Source organism: Scyliorhinus canicula, chromosome 10, assembly GCF_902713615.1.
Source record: "Scyliorhinus canicula chromosome 10, sScyCan1.1, whole genome shotgun sequence".
NCBI classification, from domain to species: domain Eukaryota; kingdom Metazoa; phylum Chordata; class Chondrichthyes; order Carcharhiniformes; family Scyliorhinidae; genus Scyliorhinus; species Scyliorhinus canicula.
The window spans coordinates 146,066,902-146,085,625 of record NC_052155.1 but is presented as its reverse complement, the minus strand read 5'-3'; the positions used below and the strand labels follow the sequence as shown (position 1 = coordinate 146,085,625).

Below are 18,724 nucleotides of genomic sequence, written 5' to 3'. Positions count from 1 at the left end.
CCCTTATTGGGTGTACCTAAGTCTTTGTTTATGATCATCTATTTCCTTCTTCAGTTCATCAGTGATCTGCAGTTCATGCCGAAAGTACCCAACACCCTTTCTAACTTGTGCTTTTTCTGACTGAGAGATTTTGGGCTGCAACTTAAAGCTTTCTGCATGATTTTCTAACTCTTCAAATGGCACTGAAAACAAATTCTCCTCTACATCAAAGTCCTGCTGCATTTTCAGAATCTGTCCATGAAATCATCCTGCATTTTATGATTATTTTCTGTCACATCATTATGAAGAAGTGCACAACTGAGAAACTGATAGTTAATTTTACAGTTGCTTCTCAGAATTTTCTTGCGACTCCTGCATGACCTTATGCCCAGCTGATAGATCTCGTGCTGCTTGCTGAGATTCAGCTGCTGCCGTCTGCAAGTTTCTCCTTTCGCTCTTTAAATTCTCCACTGCGATACGTAAGTGGACCCAAATTCCTGGAATCCTTTTTCTTCAACTGTTCCAGATCTGCAATATGGTGCTGAAGTTTCCCTTTCTCTTCGACGTGCTTGTTCACCTCCTGCTGAATTACTTGAAGGTCTTTACTTTGTATAGCATGTGCAGATCGTAGCTCCGTTTGTTCAGCAATACCTTGTAACCTATCGGTTTCATGAATTTGGTTGGATCGCCGGATCTTTTCACATTTTTAATTTGAGTTTCGATTGAATACTCTTACTCATTTTCTCTCAAATTTTCCGACTCTTTGATGGCACATGTTGACTTGTTCCTTTAAACGGCTAATTCGAGACTGCAGCTCAATGACAGAACTTTCATACATTCGGTCATTGAGTTTTTAATATTCAGATGTTTCGAATTTCCCTGACAAATCGGAGTAGAGTTTTTAGCTTTTCCCTGATGTTGTTGCAATTGTTTCTCTAAAGCATGTTTCTCAGAGAAGGGGGAATTAAGATCCAGAGTCAAGAGCTCTAGTTTTTCACTAATTGCTTCCTTTTCTTCCTTTAGTGTCTCAACCTGCTCCTTTGCAGTTTCAGCTTGCATTAACATTTACTCTGTGTTTTCTTCATAGGTCTGCAGATCCCTGTGGTGTTGTTTGTGTTGCTTATTTCAGAATAGTTGGTGTTGTGATCACAAAGACCACAAAATAGCTTAAATTTAAACAAAGCTATAAATGTATTAACACCACTAACTTGGATTCGACACGTACTCGTAAAGAATACACAGTTGATTAATAACATTTAAACTACACTCAACTACAGCTAATCTCACCACTGATATAAACTATGATCTGCACTCACTCACACTATCTGTACTTCTGACTCTCTCTAGCTAACTCCTGCACACACTCTCTCCCACAAGGATCAGCATCACTGCCTTATATAGTTGTAACTGTAGCTCCCTCCAGTGGCTACTCTCGACACTTCATTAACCTTTGTCGTTCTTACAGTTATAATAATACCACGCTCCCGTTCAAATGCCTCAATCCTGTCTTGAAGGGAATCAGCTTTTCATTCACTGGTGTTGAGATTTTCAGCCATATAGCGACTTTTATTCTGATCTGCTTCAGTGCGCACTTTAAGTTTCTCGATGGCAGGCTGCATTTCAGTTGTTTTTACCTCGGTGGAGTTTAATCTTGCTGCAATTTGGCCTTTTCGCAACTGAGAGGACCCCCAAGGATTGGAGTTGTTTCAACTTTTCAAGTTCTACTGTGTTCAGTTTGTTTTGCATGGCTTCAGTCAGCTCTGGATAGGTTTTCCTTCTTCACCTGATTCAGTTGCTGCTGAAATTCCTCTCGTCCTTCTGTGTCCATAATAGAATTCTTCTCCAAATATTGGACTTCCTGGATCACATCTTCCTTTTTCTTGGAAACTTTCTCCATTTGTTCAACAATACCTTGTAACTGATTGGGTAGTTTCTTTACTTCAGCTTCAAACACCAGATTATATTAGAATTATAGATTTTCTCAGCTTCAAGGCCTTGAACTTTTACCTCTCGCCTTTTACTGGCTTGTTCATACTCATTGGGCGGGTTTCTCCGGTCCCCGACTCCGATATTGTAATCGGTGATCGGGCGGCGAAGCGATTCTGGCGCCATAATCGGGGCCGGCGGCGGTTTGATGTTGGTTTGCGAGTCTCTGCCACCTCCGAAATGGCATCAACGTGCCGTGCACAGTCGCAATGCCGTTGGCACCTCATCAGCCGGCCCACTCCCGATGCTCTGGCCCAGATGGGCCGAGTTCCCAACAGCGCGGGACACATGTCCTCACAGAAATCGTGAACCCGGTGTGGCAGCTGCGGACTGTGTCCAGCGCCGCCACACTCGGCCGGGATCCATGCCGCGGGCCAGGGGGCTTCAGGGAGACTGGGGGGACTGGTGGGGGGTGGCCGGGGGTGGGCTGTGGGGTCGCAGTTCGCGGGTCGTGTTAGTGCACGGCTGGCGCTACATTGCAGATCGTCAGCCGTTCGCATGTGCGGCCCGGGACCAGGCCATTCTCTAGCCATCCTCGGAGCGGGAGGTGAGAGTTTTGGTCGGTGCCCGTGCTCACCGCTACTGGAGTTGGTGAGTGGTTAGCGTCGATTGTTTCACGACCTCTCGCAGATTCTCTGTTCGAGCCGGCACTTGGCCGCAGAATCCTGCCCATAATCTGTTTTAGCTGAAGTGCTAAGTTGCAGAATAACCCCATTATTTTTTTTGTTTCCAACTCGGTCAACTTTTCTGCCTGAACAGAAATGCTCCTTTGACTTGATTCAAATTATTTTCCTAAAAACTGCTTTCTGGTCTGCAATTCATCCAGGTCAACTTCCATTTCAAGGATATGTTTTCCTAAGTCAGTTTTATCTGATTTAATTCACTTCAGTTTATTTTGATTGGTATCTAGCTTGGAACATAAATTGTCCATTTCGCCGAGTAACACTTAGTTGTTTTGTTTCATCTGGAAGGAGATACAGAATTTCTTCAGACTCCTGTTCCAACTGTAACTGAGAACCAATAGGGATTTCACAAGTTGATTGACATTCCACTGGAACACTAACTTCCTCGTGAGCTATGTGTATCTGTTCAACTATGTGCTCACATTTTATGTTGCTGGCCTTCATCAGCAAAGTCCTTCCTGGCATTCTCAGCATTACCAAACCATACGGTGTAGTACTTGGGACTGTCTCCTTTTGTGGCAGACTGCAAACTAGCTTTCTGTTCCTTCAATCATGATTGATCTTTGAGTTTGTGTGCCTGTGATCTCATCACTGTACAATCTGGGAGCGTTCCAGAATATTCTTTCTGTAAGGACTCTGCGGCTAGATTGTGAACAGGCAGTGCAGATACTTTGGACATCCCCATTACCTCTGATCCTGCCAAATCATTCCCCAAAATAACTTGAGTCCCTGCAACCAGTAATTTGTTCACCCCTCCTACAGTTATATCTCCCGGATGCGATACTCCCAGTCCCGCGCCGGGCCGGAGAATCGGCTCAACCGCGCCACGCTGGCGCGTGATTCTCCGAGGTGCGGAGAATCAGCGCCATTTCTCTACTGAACGTGGATGCCAAACTGCTGGCTAAGATACTGGCCACAAGGACAGAGGACTGTGTCCCGGGGGTGATAGGAGTAGACCAGACGGGATTTGTTAAGGGCAGGCAATTCAGGGCCAATGTTCAACGGCTTCTAAATGTTTTTATGATGCCCTCAGAAGGAGAGGAGACACAGGTGGTGGAAGCGATGGATGCGGAGAAGGCTTTTGATCGGGTGGAGTGGAATTACTTGTAGGCGGTGCTGGGACGGTTTGGGTTTGGTGAGGGCTTTATTGACTAGATGCGGGTGCTCTATCAGCACCAGTAGCGAGTGTGCGTACGAGCCGGCTGAGGTCGGGTTATTTTGAACTACACCGAGGGACGAGGCAAGGGTGCCCCCTCTCCCCATTGCTGTTTGCTCTGGCCATAGAGCCATTGGCCATGGCATTAAGAGCCTCTAGGAACTGGAAAGGGCTGGTTCAGGGGGGGTGACCTGCACTTGTACATTTCGGACCCGTTGGAGGGGATAGGTTTGGATTGGATTGGATCTGTTTATTGTCACGTGTGCCGAGGTACAGTGAAAAGTATTTTTCTGCGAGCAGCTCACAGATCATTAAGTGCTTGGGAAGAAAAGGGAATAAAAGAAAATACATGATAGGGCAACACAATATGTACAGTGTAACTACATAAGCACTGGCATCGGATGAAACATACAGGGTGTAGTGTTAATGAGGTCAGTTCATAAGAGGGTCATTTAGGAGTCTTGTGACAGTGGGAAAGAAGCTGTTTTTGAGTCTGTTTGTGCGTGTTCTCAGACTTCTGTATCTCCTGCCCGATGGAAGATGTTGGAAAAGTGAGTAAGCCGGGTGGGAGGGATCCTTGATTATGCTGCTCGCTTTCCCCCGGCAGCGGGAGGTGTAGATGGAGTCAATGGATGGGAGGCAGGTTTGTGTGATGGACTGGGCGGTGTTCATGACTCTCTGAAGTTTCTTGCGGTCCTGGGCTGAGCAGTTGCCATACCAGACTGTGATGCAGCCCGATAGGATGCTTTCTATGGTGCATCTGTAAAAGTTGGTAAGTGTTAATGTGGACATGCCAAATTTCCTTAGTTTCCTGAGGAAGTATAGGCGCTGTTGTGCTTTCTTGGTGATAGCGTCGACGTGAGTGGACCAGGGCAAATTTTTGGCGATGTGCACCCCTAGGAATTTGAAACTGCTAACCATCTCCACCTCGGCTCCGTTGATGCTGACAGGTGTGTGTACAGTACTTTCCTTCCTGAAGTCAATGACCAGCTCTTTAGTTTTGCTGGCATTGAGGGAGAGATTGTTGTCGCTACACCACTTCACAAGGTTCTCTATCTACCTCCTGAATTCTGACTCGTCGTTATTCGAGATCCAGCCCACTATGGATGGGAGAAGTAATGCGAATCTTGGGGGAATTTGGCAATTTTTCAGGGTATAAATTGAACATGGGGAAAAGCGAGATGTTTGCGATCCAGGCAAGAGGGCAGGAGGAGAGACTGAAAGAGCTGCCACTTAGAATGGTGGGGTAGAGCTTTCGATATCTGGAAATCCAGGTGGCCCGGAAATGGGAGGTACGACACAAGTTAAACCTATCCCGGTTGGTAGAACAAATGGAAGAGGACTTTAAGAGATGGGACATGCTCCCGCTGTCACTGGCGGGAAGGGTACAGATCGTGAAAATGACGGTTCACCCCAGATTTCTGTTTGTCTTTCTGTGCCTCCCAATCTTCATCCCAAGGGCCTGTTCAAGCGGGTGAATAAGGTTATTGCGGGCTTTGTGTGGGCGGGTAAAACCCCGCGAGTGAAGAAAGTGTTGCTGGAGTGCAGGGGGTGGGTTGGCGCTGCTGAACTTCTGCAATTACTACTGGGCTAATATAGCCATGATTAGGAAGTGGGTAGTGGGGGAGTGGTTGGCATGGGAGTGGATGGAGGCGGCGTCATGTAAAGACACCAGTTTGGAAGCATTTGTAACGGCATCTCTGCCGTTCTCGCCGGCCCAAGTGGGAGTACCACAAGTCTGGTGGTCATGGCGGCTCTGAGGATCTGGGGGCAGTGGAGGAGATATGAGAGTGGAGGGAGCATTGATTTGGACCCTGATTTATAACAACCACAGGTTTGTACTGGGCTGGCTAGGTGGCGGGTTCCAGAGTTGGCAGAGGGCAGGAATTGGAAGGATGGGGGATCTATTTATAGATGGGAGCTTTCCCAGCTTGAAAGCTTTGGAGGATAAATTTAAATTGCCAGCAGGGAACGGGTTTAGGTATTTGCAGGGGCGCGAATTCCTGAGAAAACAGGTGCCGGCCTTTCCTCCGCTGCCGCCACGAGGGATACAGGATTGAGTAGTTTCCAGTACCTGGGTGGGAGAGGGGAAGGTATCGGATATTTACCAGGAGATTTCGGAGGCGGAGGAAACTCCGGTGGAGGAGTTTAAGGGCAAGTGGGAGGATGAGCTAAGAGGAGAAATAGAGGTGGGTCTATGGGCGGATGCCCTAGGCAGAGTTAATACCTCCTCATCCTGCATCAGGCTAAGCCTGATACAATTTAAGGTAGGCCATCGGGCACACATGACAGTGGCTAGGATGAGCACCTTTTCGGGGTAGAGGATAGGTGTGTGAGGTGCGTGGGAAGCCCAGCAAATCATGTCCATATGTTGTGAGCATGCCCGAAGCTAAGAGGGTTTTGGCAGGGTTTTGCTCAGGCAATGTCTACGGTGCTAAAAACATGGGTGGTGCCGAGTCCGGAGGTAGCGATCTTTGGAGTGTCGGAATATCTGGGAGTTCAGGGGGCGAAAGAGGCCAATGTCCTGGCCTTTGCCTCCCTGGTAGCCCAGAGACGGTTCGTGTTAATGTGGAGGGACTGGTAGCCCCCGAATGTAGAGACCTGGGTTAGTGATATGGCTGGGTTTCTCAGTCTTGCCTTAAGAGGGTCAATGTTAGAGTTCTCCCGGAGGTGGCAGCCGTTCGTCGACTTACTCGGGGAAAATTGAAAATGTCAGCAGATGCAGTATTGCGGGGGGGGGGGGGGGGGGGGGGGGGGGGATTGTTATTGAATGGTTGAGGTGTGTGAAGATTGGGCTTGGGGGGGAAATGTTTATTCTACCATGTTGATGTCATTGTTTTTGTGACTGTTATGAAAATTTTCCAGTACCTTAATAGAATATTATTTAAAAAAAACAAAAGGATAGTCACAGATAGGGGCTGGAGTGAAGATCCACACTATGGAGACCATCAGAAACAACGTTGCAAGGGTGCAACCGTGCCATCGATGTACAAAGGTTGGACACTCAATGTGGGAATTCTGGAATAGAGAAAATAAGCCAGCCTCCCAGATGGTCTTGATCCATTGCAGATTGCCTATCACCACAACCGGTCCACAACAGATGCTATCTCACTGGATCTACAATCAACATTCGAACACCTCAACAACAAGGACACCTATGAAAGACTGCTGTTCATTGACTTTAGCTCCGCCTTCAACACCATTATCCCAACAAGACTAATAACCAAATGCCACAACCTTGGACTTTACCCCTCCCTGTGCAGCTGGATCCTCGATTTCCTCACCAACAGACCGCAATCTGTCAGGATAGACAACAGCACCCCCTCCACAATAGTCCTCAACACCGGGGCCCCGCATGGATGTGTGCTCAGTCCTCTACTCTATTCCCTATACACACATGACTGTGTGGCAATATTTAACTCCAACTCAATTTATAAGTTTGCGGATGATACGACTGTGGTGGGCCGCATCTCAAACAACGACGAATCAGACTACAGGAGGGAGATAAATCATTTGGTTGCATGGTTGTAGAGATCTACCTTGTAGTTCAAGTGCAGTCTCGCATACACTTTAAAACTCTTAAAAAATTTGAGTTACACTTCTCGGGTGCGAAGTAAGAATCTTTTATTCCATCTACTAATTACAAAGAACAAAGAAAGGTACAGCACAGGAACAGGCCCTTCGGCCCTCCAAGACCGTGCTGACCATGCTGCCCGTCTAAACTCAAATCTTCTACACTTCCTGGGTCCGTATCCCTCTATTCCCATCCTATTCATGTGTTTGTCAAGATGCCCCTTAAATGTCACTACCGTCCCTGCTTCCACCACCTCCTCCGGCAGCGAGTTCCAGGCACCCACTACCCTCTGTGTAAAAAAGACTTGCCTCATACATCTCCTCTAAACCTTGCCCCTCGCACCTTAAACCTATGCCCCCTAGTAATTGACCCCTCTACCCTGGGGAAAAGCCTCTGTCTATCCACTCTGTCTATGCCACTCATAATTTTGTAGACCTCTATCAGGTCGCCCCTCAACCTCCGTCGTTCCAGTGAGAACAAACCGAGTTTATTCAACTGCTCCTCATAGCTAATGCCCTCCATACCAGGTAACATCCTGGTAAATCTCTTATGCACCCTCTCTAAAGCCCCCACATCCTTGAGAGGATTGAGAGAAACTTAAATCTATTCTCAATAAAGCCTTGCCAGCAAAAGACTTTTATAGAGAAGTAATATATAAAACAATTTTAACTTTCAAACAAAAATACAGAAATGGTTTCTTGCTTCAGGCAAAGACAGCTTGCGCAGACTTCAAGAGTTTTAGAAGGGGAAATATGAAAATAAGGATAGCGAATAGTCAAGTAAAAGTATAGATTGATCTGGATAGAAAATGGCTGTCCGGGCTCTCATGTTTAAGGAAAATGTCATCAGTCTGAGGCCATCTGTCTCTACCTTTGTGTCGTCCTGATTGGTTTGGGTGAGTTTCAAATACATTTGATTGGATGGTTAATTGTTAATCCTTAGTGTGCAACATAAGTCTTCAATGTTTCATGTTTGAATTTTTGTATGTGCTTTGGAATACGATTTGTGCTGTAATCAAGTCTGGTCCTTACTGGTTTTCTGCTGACTTTCATTTTATCCATATTCTGAACAATGGTGAATTCATTTTGCTTTGGTGCTCATTTCGACCTTGATCTGATTATTGGTACATCTTATTTCTTTAAATGAAACTAATGTTGAATTCTGTTCATCAGAACAATCGTCAGTTTATAATGTCAGTACAAATATTGCATTTATCTCCAGTTTGTGGATATGTCAAGATCTATACCTCTGTTCTTGCAAGCTATGTGTTTTGTCATGGCCTGAGGTTCTGCTTGAAGTTTAATACTGAAATCCCTTTTAAAATGGGTTTTAAGATTGGGCTTTAATATTTACGTTAAAATGGTCTTTTACCTGAAGGAAATAGCTGATTTCCTTCAATGGTATACCGAAAACAACCTCTTCTAAATGTTGGAAAGACCAAGGAACTGATCATCGACTTCAGGAAGCGTAGCACGACACTCACTCCCGTCTGCATCAATGGCTCTGACGTGGAGATGGCCGATAGCTTTAAGTTCCTGGGAGTCACCATCACCTACAGACTGTCCTGGTCCACTCACTTGATGCAACAGTCAAGAAAGCCCAAAAACATCTCTAGTTCCTACGGAAGCTGAAGAAATTTGGCATGTCTGCATCAACTCTCTCAAACTTCTACAGAGGTGTAATAGAGAGCATCCTATCCGGCTGCATCACAGCTTGGTATGGCAACTGCTCGAACCAAGATTGCAAGAAACTGCAGAGTGTGGTGAACTCAGCCCAACGCATCACACAAGCTTGCCACCCCCACATTGATTCTGTATACACCGCCCGCTGCCTACGGAAGGCAGACAGCATTATCAGAGACCCCTCCCACCCAGGCATTGCCTTCTTCCAGACCCTCCCATCAGGCAGAAGATACAGAAGTCTGAAGACCCACACATTCAGACATAGGAACAGCTTCTTCCCCACAGCTACAAGACTCCTCAACGATACCCCCTTGGACTGATCTGTTCTCTGTAAGAACACTATTCACGATGCCCTATGCTGCTCTTGCTCATGTATTTGCTTTGTTTGGCCCCTTGTTCCACACTGTAACCAATCACTGTTTGGCGATGTACCATTTGTCAATGTTCTCTGTTGATCATTCTTTTGTCTACTATGTACATACTGTGTACATTCCCTCGGCCGCAGAAAAAAACTTTTCACTGTGCTTCCGTACATGTGACAATAAATCAAGTCAAATCAAATCAAATGCAAGAAAGGCCATTTGACATAGCATGCTCGGGTAGGCAAACATCACCATCACCAAGGATGAGCAAGAAAAAAACACATCTAAGCAGACTAGTCATATCTATAAGCTAGTAGCCAAGATTCAATACCACTCAGGGACAATATACCCAAACATCTTCAAAAGTTGAAACTAGGCGTCTTGTTGGTATAGGGCAATCAACAACATTCCTGGGCATTCCCAAAACTTGACTATAATAAAGTCAAAATGGAAGTAGATAATAGTGCAGCTATATCATTGATACCTGAGACAAATTGTAATCAGAAATTGAAGCATCTGTTATCCTAAGGATGTACATAGAAGAGGTTGGACCATTGAAAGTATACATTATGGTAAAAGTAGAAAAAAAATGAACAAACAAAAATTTGCCTCTTCACATTGTGGAATGTTTCCTGCTTTATTTGTTGGAGCATGGTTGGGAAAGATCAAACTCAACTGGGCAGCAGTGAATCAACTAATGGAAGAAGATAGTGACCTACAACAAATTCTGGAGAAGTATACAAAGGTGTTTAAAGACTCATTGTGCTCAATGACAAAAGCTGAAGCTCAACTTAAAAAAAAATCAAACCAAATAGTACACCAAAGTGTTTCAAAACTAGAACCTTACCATACGTCATCAGCCCAAAAGTTGAAGAACTACAAAGACTAGTCCATACAGGAGTCATTGACCAGTTGCTACAAGTGATTGGGCAACACCCAATTCCTGTATTGAAATGAGATGGCTCAGTGAGAATATATGGAGATTTTAAAGCAACTTTTAACCTGTGCACATCACTAGCCACTGCTGCTAATTGAAGACTTGTTTATTGGACTTCCTCGAAACTTTGAAACAGATACCAAACATTGAGAGAAGTGTAGATTCTGTTTCTGCGGACTTTCCAGTATCTATATAGGTGGACACTGGAGTAACCTCCTACTGAAGGAAAAAACGACACTTCCACGTTCTCGAGTGGCCTGGTTCCACAACGTCAAATTCAACCCAAAAGGAATAGATGTTCCACCTGAGAGACTATGGGCTGGATTCTCCGCACCCCGATGCCGAAAATGTGGCTGGCGGAGGGGCAGAGAATCCGTTTCCCCGGATGGAATCAGAACTGGTGCTGGTTCCCCAATTCTCTGGGCCCCAGGGCAGCACAGTGGTGCAGTGGTTAGCATTGCTGCCTCACGACGCCGAGGTCCCAGGTTCGATCCCGGCTCTGGGTCACTGTCCGTTTGGAGTTTGCACATTCTCCCCATGTTTGCGTGGGAAACCCAAAGATGTGCAAGGTAGGTGGATTGGCCATGCTAAATTGCCCCTTAATTGGAAAAAATGAATTGGGTACTCTAAATTTCTGGGGAAAAAAATTCTCTGGATCCCGAAAAGCAGCATACTCAGAGAGTACGCCTCGCCGCATATCTCCTACCTGTGGCCATTGCTAGAGGCCCATCCCGCCATTCTCCACTCAAGGTCGGTCGATGTCCCGACGGCGTGGATCTGACATGGTCCTGCAGGTCGGGATACTAATGTGGCGGCTGCAGACTCAGTCCGCGGCCACGGACAAGCCAATTGGAGGGCCTTATATGTGGCCGGGCGATTTTTGGGCGGCCGGACAGGGCCGGGCCCGCGGCCGATTGGGGGCACGATGTTTAGGGTCCAGCTCCACGGTCTGAGTCTGCCATTGGCAGCCTCTGACCCAGAAGTGCAGGGGCCTGTATCTGCAGCAAAAGCTGCTAGTTTTACACTAGCTCACTGCTAGCCCCCTACAGGGCTAGGAATATGTGACCCTTTATAACACCAGGTTTTCTGGCGTGTAAGTCATAGGGCGCTATTCTCCGCTCCCCACGCCGGGTGGGAGAATCGCGGGAGGGCCAGGCGAATCACGACACGCCGCCGTGGCGCCACCCCGCGATTCTCCCGCCACCCCCTCAAAATGGCGTGTCGCGGAATCGCCGCTCGCCGTTTTTCACGCCGACCGGCGATTCTCCGGCCCGGATGGGCCGAGCGACCTGACGTTCCCGACCAGTTCACGCCGGCGGCAACCACACCTGGTCGCTGCCGGCATGAACATAGCACGAAAGGTAAGTTTGGGGCCTGTGGGGGGTGGAGAGGGGATCGATCACCACGGACGTGCTCGGGAGGGCACCGATCGCGGGCCGGTGTCTCTAAGAGACCTACTCTTTCCCCTCCACCGCCCCGCAAGATCAAGCCGCCATGTCTTGCGGAGCAGCGGAGGGGAAGATGGCAACCACGCATGCGCGGGTTGGAGTCGGCCAACCTGCGCATGCGCGACTGACGTCACTTAGGCGCCGCCGACGCGTCATTATCGGCGCGCTGCTTTGACGCAAGCGTCAAGGCCCGGCGGCCGAGTTTCCCACAACGCTGCTCCTAGCCCCCTGGGGAAGGGGGGGGGGTTGAATAGGCTGCGAGGAGCGGCCTCCGACGCCGTCTTGAAGCTCGGCCAAGTTCACAACGGCCTTCCCGATGCCGCGTGGGAGCGGAGAATCGCGCCCATAGTTTTTACGGCAGCGTGGGGACATAGTCACAATAACAGAGAATCCAGCCAGTGTTATTGAGTTGTACATACGTATCGGGATAATGCATAAGTGCATCTATTGTATAAATGTTAAGTCGTTGTCATTGAACTAGAGTAAAGGGGAGGGGTCTATGTCTTAGAGAATTCCACCCTGCTGGTGAATCGCGTGACCCGTAGTGACATCAACAGAGTGTTTGCAAGGGCAGCCGTTCTCCATCTTCAATTATATGAGCACCATCTCCGAATAAAACCTCTCATTGTGTTTGTAAGAATCAAAGAGTGTGGCACCTCCATACCTTTCCTCTTTGCGGCAAACTCAAAGAGATAACAACACCAAATACAATTACCGGATCATTGTGAAAACCCACTGGTTAACCAATCACCTTCAGGTCTGACTGATCCCATGCTTCATGGCTTGATTCTAAATAACCTTTGAAGCTACCGAGCAAGCCACTCATGATGAAAGAACTCACTGTCAAGGTGGTAACCTACCACCAACTTTTAACGGCAACTAGTGATGGGCAATAAACACATTCTTGCCATTGCCCGCCACATCCTGAGAAAACTGTTGTCATATAGAAAAAAGTGTCAGTTGGTGCATTTAGGAATATCCCACAATAATGACATGAGATGACAGCCTAAATTATCCATCTTAATTAAATTAGTTGAGAGTTGATTGTTGCTTAGGACACCTGGATAACTCCTCTGTTCTTCTTTGAATAGTCTATGTGGTCTTTTGCATTTACCTGAGAGAAATACAAGACTCCAGTTTAATCTTTTCCATTAAATGCAACAATTCTCTGTCAACCTAGATCATTTGCTCTTGAACGGAATTCTTCCAAGTGACATTTCGGGGGGGCGGCGCTGAGGGGGGAGGACACTTGCCGGGAAAGAGATGTGGAAAAATGCTGGCCAGACCAACTCCTCAAGAGATCTTAAAGGGTGTCCCGATCTCCAGAAAAACCGACAAACCCCCTTCTCACCAATGGAGACCTCACTCCACTCGCAGGCATCAGGCCCGCCCCTCTCATAGCTGATGCCAACGCCTCAGCCCCCTGTAATGAGGTTGCTTAAGCCTCCCTCCTTTCAGTCCCCCCTCAATCTCCCCCTTTAATGGCCATGCCCCCCTCAGGCCATGCCCCTTGGCAGTGCCCGTGGCACCCTGGGACTTGCCCCGGCACTGCAGGGTGCCAGGGCACTGCCCTGCCCAGTCCCCGACCAACAAGGAGATCTAATGGCCTCCAAGTCCCCCGGCGTGCTCACCACATCTGTCTTCCGTTGATGGGAGTGATCATAGTGATTCCCGCCAGCCTCACGCTGCGCTGATGGGAGTGGTGAACCCTGGAAGTCAGGAGATTCTTGCTAAGTATTCATTTATGCAAAAATATTCGGATTGCGTCCAGTGGCAAGGGCTGGAAGCATTGTGCTCCATTCAGCATTGGGTACAATAACCCATTTGGGGGCTCTCCCGCTATTTCCAGAGAATGGGGGCAGATGTGTCGGGCACAATGCCAAGGGGGGAGAATTGTTCCCCATATTTTTGGAATAGAGCAACCCTCTGACTCAGATGCATGTGTACTATAATTGAGAAAAGGTGAAACTGAATTTAAATGATTAACGATCAGGTAGAGACCAGAAGGCCAATGTGTCTCTTTCTGAGCACACATTGTTGGCATTAATAATGCATCAAAGGGACTTGAACCATGCTTCTTATGGCAACACCTTACTTTTAAAACTCTCATCCCCGTGCTTAATTCCCTCCATCACCTTTCCACCTTCCATTTTTATTACCCCCTCCAGCTCTACATCTTTCTGCGATCTCTACGATTCTGCAACTCTGACTTCTTGCTGGGGCTTATCCTGATATTTATCACTGCACCATTGATGGTCTTGGGGCTCGATTCTTTGCTCCCCGATGCCGAGTAGCGTTCGGCGACGGGGCAGAGAATCCATTTTGGTAACAAAATCGGGAGCGGCACCAGGTTTTTGAATTCTCCGCCCCCTGAAAAACGGCATACTCCAGGAGTATGCCGCACCGCTTATCCACGGCCCCAAGCCATTGCCTCAGGCCTGCCCCGCGATGCTCCGGCCACGACCGGCCCAGTTCCCAATGGCATGAGTTAAGTGTGCTGACACCGTTCGTGTATTCGGCGTGGTGGCTGCGGACTCAGTCCAGGACCGCCGCAGTCAGAGAGGGCCGATCTGCGGGCAGGGGAGGCTTCATTCGGTGCTGGGAGCACTGTGGGCGGGCCGTCAGGGCACACGAGCAGCCGAAGAGGGGGCGCTATTTTGTCTGTCCAGGTCCGCGGGCTGAATCCGCCATGGAGCACGGAGTGGCTGCTGCAGGCCGCCGTTGTGCGCATGCGCGGCCTCTGAACCGGCGGTGCTGGGGGCCATATCAGCAGCTAGAGCTGAGAGCTCTACACTGCCTCCCTGCTAACCCCCAGCAAAACGGAGAATCGGTGGCCATTGTACGTCAGTTTTCCTGGCATAAAAGACCTCAATTTTCACGCCGGCATGGGAACTTAGTCTCCAAAACAGAGAATCCAGCCCATGCTTTTTTCATCTCTAGAATTTCCTCCCTAACCTTTCTGACTATTTGCGTCATTCTGTTCCTTTAAGTTGCTGCTTATAGGCTACCAGTTTGATAACGCCTTTAGTCACCTGCCCTTATATCTCTGTGTGGCTCAGTAGTCCGAGATTGCATGATGACGCTCCTGTGAAATTACTTGGAATGTTTTTTGCTACATTCAAAGGTGCTATATAAACCTAAGTTGTTAAACTCAGCATTCTGGGGGTTGGGGTGCTGAAATGTGCGATTTTAAATATTTATGTTCAAATGAGATTACAATCTGCGTCATGCATGATGGTCATAACCATTGCCTCTTAACAGATTCCCAATGTTGAGAGCTCTGATAACAGTAAGGAGTGACCTTTGCATGTGCAAGAAGCTGCCTAAATCCTCTGTAGAAATTGGAAGTCAAAGGTTAACTGTTACCAGCACATATCCGCTCACTGGGAAAGGAGGACGCAGAATGGAATGTTGAAGTATGTTGTCAAACAGCATTAAATGAATACAAATAATTGTATAGATTGTTGTTCTGAGATAGCCAATTGTATATCCCTCTGGCTATTTACATCTCTATTTAGAAAGATGATTATCCAGAGATTGAGTGACGAAGGTGATAGCAGAGATAGGGCATTTAGTTCTGAGGAGAGTGGAAATATTGGGGCTCCTTTATTAGAACAAAGTGTGAGAGGAGATTAAATGGAGATGTTCAAAATTTGAAATTGTGAAAGGTAACGGGAGATCATACATTTAAGATGACTACCGAAGAATGAAGGGTGTTGTTGCTCGGAGAAATGTATCTAGAGAATTGTTGTCTGAGCCCAATTGGTTCAGGAAATGTCTTTAGGGAACAACTCTTCCCATCATTTTTGTAACGACAGGTTTCAACTAAGGTTGACTCTTAACACTCCTGTAAAGTGGCCAAGCAAGCTATTCAATCAGAGACATTAGGGAAATCAAGTAATAAATGTCAGTGATACCCATGTCCATCTGTCCAAAGTTCTGAATTTTTTTCTTGTAAAATTTTATCAAATAACCTCCCCCGCCGAACTTGTAAAAAAAATGAATAAAATAAATGAAAAAAATAAAAATTAAATGAATAAAAACCACTACAGAACTTGTAAAACAAAAAGCTGCAACCGTTTAAAAAAAATAGAGGCCGCACTGCGCATGCGTGCCCGATTATCGCCGCGCATACGCAATGCAGCCGAATTTTTTTTTAACATGTTCGCAGAATGCGCATGCGCGCCGATCATCGTGCACGCATGCGCAATGCGACCAAATTATTTTTTTTTAACATGTTTGCGGCTGCTTGCAGCCGCCGTTATGAAAAGTTGGCTGCTGCGTGGGAATTTGCCCGATCGGGAGCACCGCCGACAACCGCCCACGACCCATCCGTGGGTCGCGCTCCCGACTTTGAGGAACACTGGTGTAGTTGTTCGTGCCCCCATGCCAAATTGTGGCACTTCTATAAGACCATAAGACATAGGATCAGAATTTGGCCACTCGGCCCATCGATTCATCTCCGCCATTCAATCATGGCTGATATTTTTCTCATCCCCATTCTCCTGCCTTCACCCCATAACCCCTGATCCCCTTATTAATCAAGAACCTATATATCTCTGTCTTAAAGACACTCAGTGATTTGGCTTCCACTGCCTTCTGGGGCAAAGAGTTCCACAGATTCACCACCCTCTGGCTGAAGAAACTCCTCCTCATCTGTTTTAAAGGATCGTCTCTTTAGTCTGAGATTGTGTCCTCTGTTTCTAGTTTTTCCTACAAGTGGAAATATCCCCTCCATGTCCACTCTATCCAAGCCTCGCAGTATCCTGAAAGTTTCAATAAGATCCCCCCCTCATCCTTCTAAACTCCAGCGAGTACAGACCCAGAGTCCTCAACCGTTCCTCATACGACAAGCTCTTCATTCCATTCTTGTGAACCTCCTCAGGACCCTTTCCAAGGCCAGCACATCCTTCCTTAGATACGGGACCCAGAACTGCTGTGCCCTCTCCAGTCTCAAAATGTTGCAGATAATGAATATTTATTTGCAAGAATGATTGTCTATGCTAATAATGTAGCTGAACCATTTACTCACCCAGTAATTTGTTTTGCAAGAAAATGTATCATTTTTATTATTGATTGGAAAAATTAGGACTTGCATTTCAATTGAAAGTTCCAAAACAGTTTTACAGCCAGTTTTACAGTATAGTTCCTGCTGTAATGTAGGAAACATGGTAATTAATTTGATAATGACCTGTTAATCTATTTTTTGTGGTATTGAGAGGGATAAATGCTGGCCAACACACAGGGGACAGCTTCACTGCCCTTCTGCACGGGATTTTTTACCGTCCACCCTTGGTTTCAGAACTCTTGCAAAAGGCAGCACCTCTAACAGTGCAGCACTCACTAATGCCTTGATTAGCGTGCTCAAGTGGGACTTGCAGCCGCTACCTTCTGACTCAACAAGTTCGTCATGTGACATGGTTAACACACAAGAGTAGGAATGATTTGAGCTGCTAAAAAAATCTGAGGAGGTCGCACATTGATTTCATGACTGATAGTTTTGAAAGTTGGTCTACGGTTTCCACACCAGCACAGTCAGATTGAGGTGTCTCACAAATTTATTGTCACCGTGTGTGATGTCTTAGCGTTTTTCCCATTAAGGTCACTGAATCCCATTGTGTAACACAGCTTTCCTTTTTGTCTAGATGGTGTTTGAAGCCTTGCACAATATGGAGCCGCGTGGCTACGTTGTGGGATGGATCATCGCCATCAGCCTTTTTGTGGGAATCCTCATTTTCCTGTTACTCGCTATCTTGCTGTGGAAGGTAAACTGGTTTACGATCTCTCAGAGCAGTCTTAGATTTTTCTACAGAAGCAGATATTTTCCTTTGTTCTTCCTTCCAGTGTGGATAAACCATTATCTATTCAGTGGTTCAAATACTTCCGACAATATTAACACATTTAGCACTAATGGAATGGAAAACACTTGGATGTCGCAGATCACTGCCCACATAGGCCATTCCAACAACCTGGGAGGTTGCTGCCTCACCTTAACAACTCAAATGCTGTGTGAAAGAAGAATGAACTAGTAATTTATTTTGAGTCGCAGGATTAGGATACTACTAATGTTCAATTTAATATCCATCCCTACTTAGCCTGGGGTGGTGGTGGGATTTCATCTTGATCCACTGCAGACCTTGTGGTGATGGTGCTGTGAGGAAAGTGCCATATTTGGGCGGCTTGGTAGCACAGCGGTTAGCACTGTTGTTTCACAGTGCCAGGGACCAGGGATCGATTCCCGGCTTGGATCACTGTTTGTGCGGAGTCTGCACGTTCTCCCCGTGTCTGCATGGTTTCCTCCGGGCGCTCTGGTTTCCTCCCACAAGTCCCAAAAGAAATGGTTGTTCGGTGAATTGGCCATTCTGAATTCTCCCTCAGTGTATCCGAACAGGCGACGGAGTGTACACACATGAGACAAGTCCATTATAACTTCACAAGCCTTATGTGAAATGGATTACACATCAGAATTATAGCTTGAGGAGGACAATTACATTGAATTTACATGTGCAAGAATCTAGACTATCGTGCATCTTATGACAACTTGCACCTTCCTTGTGGGGACCGTCATTGGCTCTTGTAAATTATTACAGTGCTCATTCATTCACTATTCTCTTTTCTCAGGATATAAAGGAAATGTGCAAGAGTTGAAACTACTGCACTATTTGGAGTATAATTCATTTCTCGTTGACACTATTCATTCTTGACGTAACTATGGTTTTGTTTCTTAGTTTCTGCCACTATCTATTGACTGTAATTTCTAGAGTGTTCATATATCTGCAAACGTTTCGGACTTTTGTGGATTGACTTAGAGAGTACACATTTTGGTTTTTATCTGATGAAGATTCTAGAAGCTTCAGGTTGGTTTTAGTAAATGACAAAACACTGAGGGTGCAAACTGAATTCAAGAACTAAATAAT

At 46.6% G+C, this 18,724-nt stretch overlaps 1 protein-coding gene across 1 annotated transcript in view; it reads left to right on the top strand.

Moving 5' to 3' along the window:
- Positions 1–18,724, top strand: part of itga9 (integrin, alpha 9) — a 632,947-nt gene that overhangs the window by 589,367 nt on the left and 24,856 nt on the right. Inside the window, exon 27 of the mRNA XM_038809824.1 lies at positions 17,453–17,572. Within this exon, the coding sequence (XP_038665752.1) occupies positions 17,453–17,572 (120 nt within the window). The remainder of the gene's footprint in view (positions 1–17,452; positions 17,573–18,724) is intronic.